Genomic DNA, 15,766 nt, shown 5'->3' on the forward strand with positions numbered 1-15,766 from the left:
TGCCGGGACCCGGTGTTGTCTACATCTAACTACTGTTGTCCGGGAATTAACACGAGCCAGGTATCCACTTTAATTTCTTCCTGTACTGAACTGGATACTGTAAATACCACTTCTGTGCAACTATCAGCAGCAACCAATCAAAGTTAAGTGATGACACAGCAACTAATCAAAAGGAAGTATAAACTGTTAAACCCTGCAATCATTAAACGTAAGAGGATGGACTTCTTCCAAACTGTCAATCAAGCACAAATGCTGTGGGATCCACTAGCAAAGCCCAGGGGATTACTCGGTGGGCACATGAACATTCGCAGTATCACCGGGAAAAGTGAACAAATTCAACATCTTATTGCGGACTCAAATCTGGATTATCTGTGTCTGTCAGAGACCTGGCTACATAAAAACTCCCCAAGTGCAGCATTAGGTGTCCCAGGATACAATGTTTACAGGAGGGACAGACCTGAAGGAAAAGGAGGGGGGATAATGTTCTATGTTGGAGACAATATCAGCTGCAGTCAAATCCAGTGGCGTTGTGATAATGAATTTGAATGTATTGGACTTAATATTATATAATCTCCACAAATGTCCTTTACCCTTGTTGGTCTATATAGACCGCCCTCTTCCAAAATTTCCTTTCTTGACCAACTAAGCAGTATATTAAAGGAATGCAAGAGAGGTCATTTTAATGGGGGATTTTAACATAAATTGGGAAGACAAATGTAATAGGAAAGCTCTTAAACAGATTGCAAATACCTTTGACCTGACACAGTTAATCAAGGGACCAACAAGAATAACTCAGTCTTCTAAAACACAGATAGACCTGATATTTAGCAATAAACCAGAGAGAATCATCAAATCATTCAATATGATCACGGGTTTATCAGATCATAATTTAACCCTCGTAGCTAGGAAACTGTCAAAAAAACACTTCAGTCCCTGTGACGTAAGAAAGCCCAGTGAGCTCAGAATACCTAAGGGAGAACAAAATAACTTTGAAAATGCAATTAAAGGGATCAATTGGAATAATATTCTGTCTTACACTGACATTGATTCCTATTGCCAGGCCTTTTTGTCCACAATCCAAAGCACAATGAATATTTTTTTAAGAAAAACTAAACCTGCCCGCAGACAAAAAAACACTCACCCATGGTTAAATGGTAACATACATAAATTAATGAGAGAACGTGATGCGGCACTAAAAACGGCTTTTAAATCAAAATTAATCACTGATAGATTAAAGTTTGCGGGACTGCGAAATAAGGTAACAAAAGAAATTAGGAAAGCAAAAGCAAATTTTTTCATTAATATCATTGACCATGCAAAGGGAAATTCAAAGTTAATTTGGGAGAATTTAAGGAGGCTGACAGGGAAACATCATATTGGCAAAAATGGCTCAAATAGCAGCAACCAACTGAACTGTCATCAGCCCTTAGTTGTGATGTTGGTGTACCTCAGGGATCAATCCTGGGACCCCTGTTGTTTAGCCTTTATATATGATCTCCCCACTGAATGCAGTGAGGCTGAGATCCAAATGTACGCAGATGACACCATCATCTACGTTCATGCAACAACCAAACAACTAGCTGCATGTAAGCTTACAGCAGCAATGGTTCATGTCACAAACTGGCTTAATAACTCGTGTCTCCACTTAAACACAAAGAAAACTATATGTATGTTTTTCACAAAGCGGTCAACAGGTGCCATCTTGGAATAACAATTGACTCTAATCTCACATTTAAAAAACAGATTAAAACCGTAACAAATGCCATAAAATTCAATCTGTCAAATTTTCGTCATATCAGAAACTGTCTAACTACTAACACTGCAACATTATATTTCAACGCCGTGATTATGTCACATCTGTCATATTGTCTGACTAGTTGGGCACAAGCCTCCTGTACAACTCTCAAATCTGTACAGTCAGCATACCACCAAGCTATTAAGATACTTGACAAGAAGCCAAACACCTATCATCATTGTGACTGCCTCAGAAATCATAAATTACTGAGTTGGGATAATCTTGTCAAATTCACTGATGCTTGTCTTGTCTACAAGATACTCCATGACTTGGCTCCTCCCCCTCTTAGTGCCTTTATTAAGCAGAAAACAACTGATGATAGATGCACTAGGTCTGTGGCAAGAGGGGACTGCATAATACCAAGGAGGAGGACAGCTTTTGGACAGTTAGCTTTTTCAGTAAGGGCATCTCATACATGGAACAGTTTGCCAACATCTATCAGAAACAATGACACAAATTATTCATTCAAAATGGGGTGAAAATCGCGGTTAAAAGACAATCAAGTTTTATCTTTTATTATTTGGATGCACTGACGGGACTGCATTTTTAATTTCGTTGTACTGGTTACAATGACAATAAAGTTCTATTCTAAGTGTGTGACCATACTCTGTGCCCTGCTCATATTACTTGAAGCGTGCTTTATTTGTTTAATGTTTTATGTATTTACTGTCTTTATTATGTATTTTATGTGTGCTTATGAAGTGTACAGTATTGTTGTCCTTGTTTTAATGTATTCTTAAGTCCTGTAGTTGCCATCACACCTGCCCAGGGACTGCGGTTAAAAATTAGCCAGGATGGCTAAACTGGCACATTTACAGAAATGTTTATTAATGTGCATTGTCCCTGTAATTTTAAACCAAATAAATAAATAAGATGCCCTGTTTTCTGGCATAGTTTTTCAAGATGACGCTATCAGGATTTCATTTGGTGGAGCTCAGGAGTATACCAGGGAGCTGAATGTGTGAAGGAGCCTGTTTTTTTGTTTAGTAATGTTATTATAATAGTTGACAGATATTGTTTAAAAAAATCTGTCATCTGTTAATTTATCCGATGGCCATGATAAAGGTTGCCTACCTCTCCTATGCTCCTTTCCTGGTTAATTTTCTACATCTTTTTTTAATTGCTTTGCAGTTACAGGGCCTGCCTTTCCCAAGCAATATTGCTTTCAGAGGTCACATGTTGAATGTTGAGGACAGAGGGTGGCGGATAATGGCTGGTCCTTCTAACAGCTAACGGCTAATGGATTAATGTACTGTAGTGGATAACAGATTAGTTGGCCAGATATAACACATGATATGATAGCTATTTTCCAGCACAAGATAAAAAGTAGTCTGGGATCTGTAGTAAAAGGTCCCATCAGTTACCACTGGGTGTCATCAAAATCACCACAACAGAAATCTTAAGAATTATAATATTTTACTTTTTTTTATAGTGCTTCTAACTATTTCCTATCAGTGCATTGCACAGAGACTGAATGAAGACTGCATTCAAGTTGTAGCAGTGACACTGAGTACAGCAAATTCCACTCTGATAGTTACTGGGCCATACAACAAGTACCGCCTGGGGAGCAGGGAGTACTGACCTGACCAGATTGAGCATCATCGTCTCGATACTGGCCTGTCCCAGGTGTTCAGAACTGCCCTCTGAGTGATTATCTAACAGGTTTTTCATGATGGCGATGGTCTGCTCCACAAACTGGGTGTTAGTGTCATTGATAGGAACCTGGAAACAGGAGAACCAGTGAGTACATTCCAGATAGAAAAATAATTGGGGTACCATACATATCTTAAAACACCAAAAAAATACTAAATATTATAAAATACTGCAGTCTCATTAACCCTCAGGTACTTATCACAAGATCAGGCATTTATCACATGGTGTGTTCAGAGTAAACAACTATCTTAAAGGTTCATTCAACTTATACAAAAACTGACCTTGGAAAGAATAGGAAAGTATGCAGATACCTAAAGCTGAATAAGTAAGCCATAAACATGATAATACAGAGGGGCAGTGGGCAGATGTGGTCCAAAAAGCCTCATAGTAGTTTTTTGAAAACCAAATTTATCCATAAATTACAACTTTTTTAATTGCTTCAATCTTGTATCAATACAGACAGATTTGGGATGGAGTTAATATTTGTCCACCAACCTTTTAAATGAACTACACTCATCAATCCTGAATCAGCTTTATTGGTCAAGCTTGTGTACATAAACAAGGAATTTGACTGTAGTTTTAAGTTACACTCAATGTACTTACACACACTTAGAAAACAAACCGAGTTTAAAGAATTGTTACATTATCACTAGAACTTCTACAGTGCTACTCACCGGTCCCTGTGTGTCAAAGAACTTGCCAATGCTGTTCCTTAGCTTGTTGAAAAGCATGGGGTAGAGGGCGGGGCTCAGCTCCAGCCCTAGCAGGTCTTTCACATTTGTGCGAACATGGAGGCCGACTCTGTCGTGGCCACACACCAGCAAGGCCAGCAGCCGGTCCAAGAAGCGGCTGACAGGTGTCTCACTGGAGGCAGATGAGCAGGAGGAGGCTGAGGGCACAGGGCTGGACACATCACAGGGACCCATGGAGATCATGGAGTGTTTGCGTTCACTCATGGGGCCCATAGGTGGGCTGTAGGTGGCTGGGCCAGGGGTGCTACGCTGCTGGAGACATACACCGCCCAGAGCACACAGGAAGCCTGTCATGTTGATCCATTCCTGCTGTTGGGGTGGGGGGATAGCAGGAGCACACCAGAAAGACTGTATCTGTGAATGTAATTATTTTAAACTTTTTATTCTAGCTAGTGACAACTCCAGATACTAGTTTCTCAAAAGCATGTTCAGATGACAAATCATCAACCAGACATAAAAGTGAATTAGCTACAACAGTCACTGATCCCCATTATTTGAATAGGAAACTCCTGTTGAGTGATTTAACTTGATGACATAATTACTTAATTATTCCACGTGATTAATTTACAAAAGTTTAAAAATATTAGTTTGTATGGTGTCTGAATGCTCTCTATTCAGGGTACTTCAAGCAGTCTGTACGAGAGCCTACATACAAAATTAGACAAATTATAGCAGATTTAGATTCACAGAGGAGATGATAGTAGCCTGAATAATAATTGATGATAAAGTAAGTTAGTCAATTATGCTTAGTTTAGTGTATGTGTGTATGCAAACTATTGTGTAATGGTGTAATACGTGCATATTGATGTATGACATCATCTAGTGACTTCCTGTGAATTTTTGAACAGGTGTTAGATACATTCTGTTGAAAATACATGACAAGACTGACAGGACATATAAAATTATGAACCACTGTTGAACACTCTGTGAGACTGGAGCCAGAAAACCTCAGCTTCAATTGGGTCTTACTAAGCCAGCCAGCCAGCCAGCCAGCCAGTTCAAACCCTCCAGAACTGACCTTAGCTTCAACAGTACCATCACACATGTTCTACAAAACATGAAATAACTGTTGAACCATTTATGATAGAGATGAGCTTTGAATTGTGTCTGAACCATGAGATTTCCAAGACTTTGTACGGTGCCTTTACAACAATCCGGGCAGATTTAAGGTGCATGGAATCATATGATGCAGAAACAGAAGCTTGCTTGCTGACTGGAGTGGAAATTTCCACTCAGCTCCCTCAAGGCATAAAACATGGCAAATGCATGGAAAAGAAGAAATATAATGTGAAACAGGTTTTTTTATCTTTAACAATGACCATGAACCAAAAGAGTTGAAACAAGATTGAGAGCCTTACAGATGGTACACAGAGGAGGAGTATGAGAAAGGCCTCCTTCAATTTGAAGACGAAAAGTGATTTAACATTAGGCTATGTTCTATCAATTAATTGGTCTTATTTTGCAATGAATACCACCATACCCTGTTTATTACACGTATGTAATTGTGTTTTTTGACTAAGATGCTGGGGAACATTGTTAATAATTCCTGATTCAAAATTTCACAACAGAAAGTTGCCTGACTGGAATAAAATAGCATGAGCGAGCAAATGTTGGGGACTGTGCATGTTTATTTGTCACTCTGTTTGTCTGTATTCAGTTATGTAAAAGTAATATTCCAATAAAAATTGACAAGCCCTTTGGAAATAGTGAAAACACAATTATTACACCAAGGAGATGGCACGGCAAGAAAACTGCCATCAGACGTGTAAAAAACCAGACCCAAAGCCACAATAACAAAAGCACCAGGTTATGTTTACTCAATTAAGAAAGGGGACGAGGGCGACATCTAAATACAAGAACACAAAGCCAGCTCAGAACATCAATTAAAAACAACAAAGTGCAGCAACAAAAGGATGTTAGTTCCCCCATGGCTAGCCTGCACATCAACAGAATGGATGGCAGGGAAGAGTCGGTGAACCAAAACAAAAAAGACCTAGAGGAAATTAAAGGAGAATCTACAATAACTAACTCTGGGTTGGAGGAAGTCGAGGGTAATGGAGAGGAGGAGGAGAGGCTGCAAAACGTCAAGGATCAAAAAAAAAAATCAAGGATCGAAAATGTGAGGATATACAGAGCACTAAAAGGAGCTGAAGGCGATCCCCGATCAGTGATTCCCTTCATGGAAAAGCTGCTGAGAAAGAACCTTGGCATTCCTCACACAAATGATGTGCAGAAGAACCCACCAAGAGTTACCACCAAAGCCTCCGGCAAGCACCCCGCCCAGATTGACTCTAGTCAGGTTCCTCAGCTTTAGAATGACGGAGGAAGTACTAAAACTGGCATGGCAAAAGAAATGCTTCACGTGGAAAAACTGCAACTAACTTGACACTTGGCACTTTTCTCGTTTTTATGTTGCTGTTTTGTTTTAATGATGTTTGTAATCTTTTATGCTTTTATTTTCTGTAAAGTGACCTTGGGTGACTTGAAAGGTGCCTCCAAATAATAATAATTATTATTATTAATTGTCTGACAGCATTACCATTATTCAGTGCAATGTGAGACTAAAGAACGCCGTGGATGAGATGGACACCTGCTTCTCCACCTACACCGACAATATTGCCAAGCTACAGGTTAAAGTGGATCATTTGTCTCACGAGCTGGAGAGTGGAAAATAGATAAAAAGATCTTGAGGTGAGAGCATGGCACAACAATATAAAAACAGTATTCTCGAGGACTGTTCATCCACTACAACGGCTGTCTCCTCTCTCCTTAAGGGGGTTCTTCAGCTTGAGAAAGAGCCCCTTCTGGACTGCACTCATCTCACTCTCCAGCCGAAGTCTGGCAAACGTCCTTACCCTGTGCTCGCCCGGCTTCATAATTTATATGGACTGTGTGACGCTGATCAAGGTCATCCCAATCTTCTATCTATCCAGATTTATAAAGGAATGCGATCCGTTCTATAATATTTGCACCCTTTTATGGGAATGGGACTACACCCTTCCGTAAGTAAATTTGGTCTGGGTAATACATATTTCATCGATATGTCTCCTTTGCACATCTCCACAAGCCAGTTCCTCCCAAAACGGCATTCAATCCATTTTTTTCACTTGTCATGGCACCTGACAGGGTTGTCCCTTATCCCCCTATTGTTTGCACTAGCAACAGAGCCCTTGTAAATCTGTCTAAGGTCCTCACCCATCTTTACAGGGATATCACGATTGGGTATGGAATGCAATCTGTCACTTTACGCTGATGATTTATTATTATTATATGTGTTGGACCCAAATCTCTCCATACTTGCAATTATATCACTCTTACAGAGATTTGGGTCTTGGGTTGTAAGTTTAATATTTACGTGAATGCTATCCTATTAATGCTCCTGTATTACAACTGCAACAATCTGATGTCCCTTTCAAGCTGAGCCATTTACCATCTAAAATTAAATCTGATCTTCACAGATGGAGAAGTTTACTTCTATCACTGATTGGTAGAATTAATAGTTAAAAGGAAACATCTTGCCCAAATTCCTGTTTCTGTTTCAATGTCTCCTCTTATTCCTATTAAAACGTTTTTTAATTGTATTGACCAAGCTATCCCTTCCTTTTTATGGTATCGAAAGGCACCTAGAATTCATACATCTGTGCTTCAAAGATTTAAAGTCAGTGGTGGTTTATCTCTACCAAATTTCCAACTTTATTAGAGGCACAGTCAGTCAGTTTTTTAATTCCAACCCCCTTAAGTCATGTATCTGTAGGGTTTATAACAAACTCCTGCCATATGACTGTTCACTAGCAACCAAAGTGACCAAAGTGAAGGCTGCCCTGGAGGGTGAACTGTGATTGAATTTGGAGGATAACCGGTGGGAGGCTGCATTTAACAAAATTAACAGGCCCAGCAGACCACAACGTAAAACTGCAGATGCCACCACAGAGACAACATTGGCCCTTCTTGTACAGGAGATCTGTGTTGTTGGTTCTGTCCAGTTTGTTGTTGGTACCAGGTATTTGTATCTGGTAACAACAACAATCTCTGTGTCTTAATCCTGGCTGTTCACCGGTGCATTCAGTGGCATCTTTCTGTGGAAGTTAATCACCATCTCATTTGCTACTTTTTCTGTGCAGGTGGTTCAGTTCACACGATTCATTACTGTTGTTGATGATCTTCCCGTATTCGAGTTTGTTCCCCTGTGATACACGTCCAACAATGGCTCTATCATCAGAGAACTTCAGGTGATGACAGCTGTCAGTGTTGTGTCTGAAGTATTATGTGTACAGGGTGAAGAGAAAAGGAGAGAGAGCTACCACAAACTACCACATCAGACACACAGTTGCAAACCCTTGCATACTGTGATGTCTTTGTGATGTAGTTGATGGTCAACGCAGTCAGGTGGCATTCTACTCCAGCTCCTTCCAGCTTCCCCCTCAGCAGTGATGTCTGATTCCTGCTGATTGAGTTGGAGGGGGTTTAAGTGGTGTGAGGAGGGTGCTGCTGGTGTCAGGGATGCTCCAGGGGAGGAGAAGAGGGTGTGGAGTCATAATGGTGTCAGGTCTGGGCTCTGGTGCATGTGGGAGGGAATAGGGGGTAGTATCAAATCCGCTTTAAAACAGATGGAGCAGTATCAGGCAACAGGGGACATGCACCATCATCACGATCACAACTGAGAAATCCCTCAGGAGGTAATATGGCTGGATACAAACTGCTAGCTGCTCAGTGTCTAATGCTGGACTCCTGGTACTCCCTCTGCAGCCTAGTTAGTGCCATTAGCACTTTCTTCTTATTAGGGAGAGATCTCACCCATAATAAGAGGGCAGTATGGATGGTTTATGCCGGGGGACGGGTCACGAGTCAACCTGTATGACCAGCTCTCCCAGTATTTATCCTGTGCACTGAAGAACCGAATGGTACAGAAGTCTGCTGTACCTGCTGTGTCTCACCTCGAGCTCATGGAGGAGTTGGCTATGTGGTGTAATGGGATTGGCCTACCCCAAATAGATGAGGAGATTGGCTACCAGTCTGCCTAAACACCAGTTTGACGGGTGTGTGTGTGTGTGGGGGGGGGGGGGTTCAGAATGCATGGATGGAGCAGATCAACTGTTATGGCCACAGAAGCACACACACACAACGCGCAAATTGTGGCAAAAATGCTACATGTAAGTTCCATCTCTGACAATGTGTTGTGTCTGGTGGCACACAGAAGCTGTTTTGCAGACAGGCATGACAAGTAGGGTCCTGTAATCATGGGGCATGTTGCAGAATCCTGAACACAATCAATTATGTAAATAGTTTATCACTCAACAGTAGCCATGTTTTCAGCCGCAGCAGGGTCTGCCTATAGACTTCCCTCAGACCTCTCGTATTCTCTTAATGCTGTGCAAGGACATCTCTACCGTGGAACAAAAGACCAAAGAATTCAGACTGGGGTCTATATGATAGTGGTTATTTTCGCGCCTAATTGTACAAGGGTTTATATTGTTAAGAAAAGATTTTTTTATTGTTTGTGCTACTTTGTCACAGTGCATTGCTCTGAAGGGGGGCAGATGGGGTCAGTTTATAAAGCCTTACATTTTCAAGAGGTTATATTATTGATAGTATGGTTACTAAAGCTACTGCAGATATATTATAACTGTATATTACCTGCTAAGTACCAAAAAGCTGACAGACAAAGTTAGGGACTAGCTGTTGGACACAGTGAAGCATTAAGCAGCTAAAGAGAGATATTTCCCTCAGGCGTGAAGTGAAGGGAGGGAGGGAAACACTGAGCCAATTACACTGGGGGATGATTAGGTAGCCAGATGTAGAGGTCAAGGTCAAGGTCAATTTTATTTATATAGCACATTTAAAAACAACCAAAGTGGACCAAAGTGCTTTACAGACTTCTAAGCACTGCAAAGGAACATACATGAACATACAATGAAGAACAACAATATATATGCAGCCAGGATGTCAACGCCCAACCGAATTGAAAGCCACTGAGTAAAGATTGGTCTTTAGCTGGGACTTAAAAGATTCCATAGTCCGAGCAGCCCTAATGTCCAGTGGCAGGCTGTTCCAGAGTTTAGGGGCTGCCACTGAAAAGGCTCGGTCACCTTTAGTCCTAAGTCTGGATCTGGGGACCTCCAGGACCACTTGACTGGACGACCTCAGTTCTTTAATAGGTTTGTGGACCTGAATAAGGTCTGCTAAATAATGGAGGGCAACCCATGTAAAACTTTAAAAACAAGAAATAAAACCTTACAAACTATTCTAAAATGAACAGGATTCTTGTCTTCATTAAGAACGGGGGAAGTTTAAGCCCACAGGAGAGAGGGGCCACTGGTGAGGAGCATTCACCAAGGCGAACACAGAAGCACCTGTTAGTCAGATAGGACTCAAAACATTTAAGGGCTGTTCCCTTTATACCCAATCGATAAAAGAATGGCATGGTTACTGTGTCGAAAGCTGCCGACAAATCTAAAAGCACTAAAACTGCAGAATCAACTGTTAACAGAAGATCGTTAAAAACTCTTAAGAGGGCAGTTTCAGTACTGTGGCGTGCCTTAAAACCAGATTGGAATTTTTCATAAATACTAAAATCATCTAAGAAAGTTTTTAGTTGATTAAAAACAACTTTCTCTAAGACTTTAGATAAAAAGGGGAGTATAGAAATGGGCCTAAAATTGGACAGAACAGAAGTGTCCAGATTTCTCTTCTTTAAAAGAGGTTGCACAGTGGCATGTTTAAAAGCAGCTGGAACACCCCCTATCTGAGAGATAGTATTAATTATAGATAAAATGGTCGAACCCACAGTGTTAAAAACATCTTTAAATAAGCGGCGCCATCATAAGCAACATAAGCGAACACAACTTGAGAATCAGGTTGGAATTTTGCCTGGACACCAGTGAACCCCCTACTCTTTGCCATAGGATCTTTCATCTACCTGTACTTTAGACCTCATCCTAACTAGGCTACTCAAAGCAGTTTTACCCTCTGTTAGAGCCATTTGTGCAATATAGACAACTTTGATTTTGTGTTATTTATGGTGGAACGGTGCCTCACGTCGCCTCAAAGCTAGAAGGTACCGGGTTCGATTCCCACCTGGGGCGCTGTGGGCGCTTAGGGTGTGTCCTCCACCATGCCTTCGGTGCCTGCTGCCCTTATCTCGAGGAAAGGGGCCTTTCTGTGTGGAGTTTGCATGTTCTCCCCACGCTCACCTGGGGGATCCTCCATAAAATGATCACCACCTGACCAATGGTGACGATAAAGAAACTGGGTCCCCAGGCGCCAGTTGGCTGGCAGCCCACTGCTCCTGGTCTGCTGCAGAGGAATGACTGACCAAGGACGGGTCAAAAGCGAAGAATTTCACCAAGCATGGCATGTGTGTTGCATGTACTGTGTGGCATGACAAATAAAAAGGATGTCTTTCTATTTGACCTGATTAGAATTTGGAGACATTAAAACAGTCCTATGGTTTTGTAGCAGAGCTGACCTGTAATTGACCCTCTTTCCCCCTCTTTGGCATTCGTTCAGGAGAAATGGAGTTGTAAAACATCACAACTTTCAACAGCTATTGACCATTGACAACTGAACAGGGAAGGTGTTAATTTGGAGAGAGACAAGATGTCTGGCTTAGAGACATCTCCTCCACACTCTTTCAGGGAAGCGGGAATACCAACACCTTCACATCAAAGGCTATCTCTTGCTCAGGATGTTCTCATGGCAATGCTAATTCTTTTCTGATAGCCCCATGAGAAATAAGGACAATAAAACTGTCAGATAATGCTGATGGGTTGTAAATTAGACATTCCTGAAGCAAACTGTGCTGTATGTTTGTGCCTTTTTCTAATACACCAGGATAACCAAACTTCTATGCTGGACTTAACTTTGGATGTTTTTACATTGTAAAAATTGTACATTGTACGCCCATAATCTGTATAATATTAATGCTTTTCCAGTTTCTCTAATTTGTAGAATGACAAAGCTGTGATTTTAACTGTTTTATAAAGTTTGTCCGAAGTTCTACCATGGAACCATGCTGCCATCTAGAGGTTTGTAGTTACGCTGTTGTTGTTATATTAGATGCTTGACATAAGACTTAGACTTATAAGACTACTATTATGATTAGTAGTAATAATCATCTCTGGCAAATATAGTCTGCCTTTCTTATTTCTTTGCTATGTTGTGGTAATTATACCTTCAGTCATCATATATATTTTAGGACGAGTGTTAGAAATTGTTATCTTGATTATTGTTGAATGTCATCATCTATTCATAAGACTTGTCTAACACATGTTGTGAACAATGTTGGAATGCCTTTGAAAATGCATCGTTTAAAACATATGTGATTGACCACAGTGAGAAGCAGATGAGCCCCTTTTTCATTAATGAATCCTCCTCTATAAGGTGAAATCACATTGCTCGCCCGGAAGCCGTCCCACATGCGTGACAGCCTATTGGTGATTAGACACGCCTTGGAGGATAATACCGTCTGCAGCATGCAGCACAAACTCAGTTTCTATTCTGTTATCATTTCTGTCAGTCTTAATTTCCCTTCGTCTCTTACAGTTGTTTTTCCGCTGAGTTTCATCCAGCCTTCTTTGTCTTAGTCTTGTCCAGTCATTTTGTTCTTTAAGTTTCTCTGTCTTCTGTGCTGCTCAAAGCAATGCTGAGTAGCATGAGTTATTCTTCAGAAGATGTGTTTTCTTTTGTTTTTGTCGTGAAACTTTCATTTTACTTGCCACATTAAGCCGCAGAATGTTTTTTTTTAAATCAATAAAATTCTAGTCAAGTAATAATAATTTTGGAGAAACTTTTTGACCAGCCATCACAAGGCTATCAATCTAATTGTTGCTAAATCTAAAGTCGTGCCTCTCGTTCACCAACTCCATCGCAGACCTGCAGCCAGCCGCTGACCTGTTGGTTCGGGTTAGATAACCATTCAAAGCCGTTCCTTGCCTGCCACCAACACCATGGAGCTCAAGCTCCTGAACATCCCTGTCCAACATCGGCTCTCAACCTTGGTGTGCCTGGTTCTTCACTGGACCTCTGAGCAGATTGAGCCACGGATGACCACTGGAAGCCTCTTCGTGTCAGTTCTGAGCAGGCCTCGACAGGAACATCGCTGACAAGTAGGCATGCATTAAGGGGGTTTGAAAAAGAGTTGGTCCGTGAGGTTATGACACTGTTAATTTAACTAAATTCTCTCAACCATTCGTTCAAGACACTAACTTTGCATTTGCGTCCTCAGTAGTTTTTCCTCAGGCTACTTCTCACTATCGCCAAACTCATTCTGCCATTGTTTTGCTGTAAGTTTCTCTCTGCTATTGTTTGTGTTATTTCATATCACCTATATCCTCTGTCATACTATTCATGATACATTATTCATTACTCATAATTGTGTTTAACAAATAAGACTTTTTATTCAATTCGTGGTCAGATGGTGTCCTTTTGAGCTGGATATTAACGATCCCTGTATCTAGAGTTTAAGGTTCAGGTTATCAGACTGGTCTACTTTTGGTTCATTCGTTAGTATTTCATCAGCATTACAGGGGTTAATCCCTGCAGTCCTTCTTAGCTGAGGAAGGTGGTGCCCTGGTATTTTATCAATGAATGCAACATCAAATTAATTCCCCTACAGTTTTATTATAAATGTTTATTTGTAGCTGATAATTACTGCAGCTCTCCTATTGGATGAGACATGTAATGTGATGTAATGTGCTTTTTGGTTAGTTACTGCAGCTATGGAACCTAAGCTTTGGAGAGCACAGTAGTTTTTGACTGTGTTTAGACCTTGTTTACACAAGATTTTGTTTTTGTTTTTTTTTACACAGTAGTTTTGTTTGTAATGCTAAGAAAACATCCCAGTAAACTCTCCAGAAGGAAGATCAAGGACTATGGCATTTTACACATCAACTACACGCTCGGGTACGATGTCTCAGAGGGCTTTCAGTAGTTAGATGGAGCTGCACTAACACCCTCAATTGGTTCTTCTTTACGAGACATGATCAAGCTGTCATTATCAGCAAGCTACGTACCACAGTCCTTTGAAGCCTACTCTTGATCCTGGGGTTTTAGCCAACTATAGACCTAACCTCCCCTTTCTCTCTTAAGTTCTTGAGAAAGCAGTCGCTAATCAATTGTGTGACTTTCTTAACAACAACATTGACCATGGTATCCTCTTACAAAGACTGGAACACTTAATTGGCATTAAAGGAACTGCACTAAACTGGGGTTATCGTACTTGTCAGGTCAATTTCTGTTTGAACACATTAATGATGATTCCTCTGTGCACACTAAAGCCAGTCATGGAGTTCCACAAGGCTCAGTGGTTGGACTGATACCATTCACTCTATACATGCTTCCTTCCTTTGTCGTCGCTATGCATAAATATAGCTACATTTATCAATAAAGACAGATGAAACCCATCCGTTAAGTAAACTCAAAGCATATCTTCAGGATATTAAGACCTGGATAAACTGTAACTTTTTGTTAATACATTTTGACAACAGTGAAGCTATTGTACTTGGTCCTAAACTGATGATATAGCTACTCTGGATGGCATTGCATTGGCTACTGGCACCATTGTAAGCAATCTGGGCCTTAGCTATGATCAGGATATGTCCTTTAAATAACTTGGAAAACAAATTTCAAGGACAGCCTTTTTTTCATCTACATAACATTGTAAAAATCAGGCACATCTTGTCTTATAATGACAAAGACAAACTAGTCAGACCCTGTTTTCTGTCTGACAATATGTAGCCCTCACACTATAGGACTTTTCTTTGTCCCAGACTGCTGAGAGCCATGTCATGTTGATGAGGGTTGCAAACTACACAACTCACCTCAGATCAGCTGTACTGATGATAAGATCATGCCACCTGGAATAATCTAAGACCGCATTAAATGACTGCGACCAGGGTATGAACTATGGAGGAGCCAAGGGGAGCTTTAAAATATTGCCAATATGTTATTTTTGCCATGCATTTATATCTTTCTGTATCATCATCATCGTCAATCATGCATTTTATTAGGCTATTATTGATGTATGATTCATGCATGAGGTTGACTCACTCCAATAAAGATACCAGCGTGCATGCTATTCTTGCAATCATCATCGAAGCATGGCAGCTTTTAAGTGACCCTAGCATTGATATATTTGTACAGAGAAATGATTATGCTCATCTGTGGTAATTTTAACCGTTGTTGATCAGGATTAGACCAACGAATGTTTAAGACCATGCACACAGACTGTCATTCATTCACCACGATGAGCGCACGTTCAGCACGAACATTAACGTGGCAGTGCTGAACGTGCACTCTCTTTTAAATAAGACCTTTTTAATGAATGACGTGATTTCAGATTACAAATTAGACTGTTTTCTTTTAACCGAGACATGGCTTGGCACTGACTGTTCTCACTGAGGTTTCCCCACCCAATTTCAATTTTTTATTTTCTACTAGAGGGGGGAGAAATGGAGGTGGAACAGCATCAATTTTAACTAACACACTGAATTCTGCCGCAGTGTCTTTTAACAGTTTCACATCATTTGAGCACCACGCTTTTGTTTTTAGCAGGCCTCCAATTCTGTGC

At 40.7% G+C, this 15,766-nt stretch overlaps 1 protein-coding gene across 7 annotated transcripts in view; it reads right to left on the reverse strand.

Moving 5' to 3' along the window:
- nf1a (neurofibromin 1a) overlaps nt 1–15,766 on the reverse strand; it is a 170,923-nt gene that overhangs the window by 115,767 nt on the left and 39,390 nt on the right. For 4 of the 7 annotated variants that reach the window (XM_070970163.1, XM_070970160.1, XM_070970165.1 and 1 more), the window contains exons 20-21: nt 4,123–4,554; nt 3,378–3,517 (exon numbers count right to left, since the gene is read on the reverse strand). In XM_070970163.1, the coding sequence (XP_070826264.1) occupies nt 3,378–3,517; nt 4,123–4,554 (572 nt within the window). The remainder of the gene's footprint in view (nt 1–3,377; nt 3,518–4,122; nt 4,555–15,766) is intronic. The other 3 variants (XM_070970164.1, XM_070970161.1, XM_070970162.1) reach the window with 2 other exon arrangements.

The sequence above is a fragment of the Chaetodon trifascialis genome, chromosome 9 (assembly GCF_039877785.1).
Source record: "Chaetodon trifascialis isolate fChaTrf1 chromosome 9, fChaTrf1.hap1, whole genome shotgun sequence".
NCBI lineage: Eukaryota > Metazoa > Chordata > Actinopteri > Chaetodontiformes > Chaetodontidae > Chaetodon > Chaetodon trifascialis.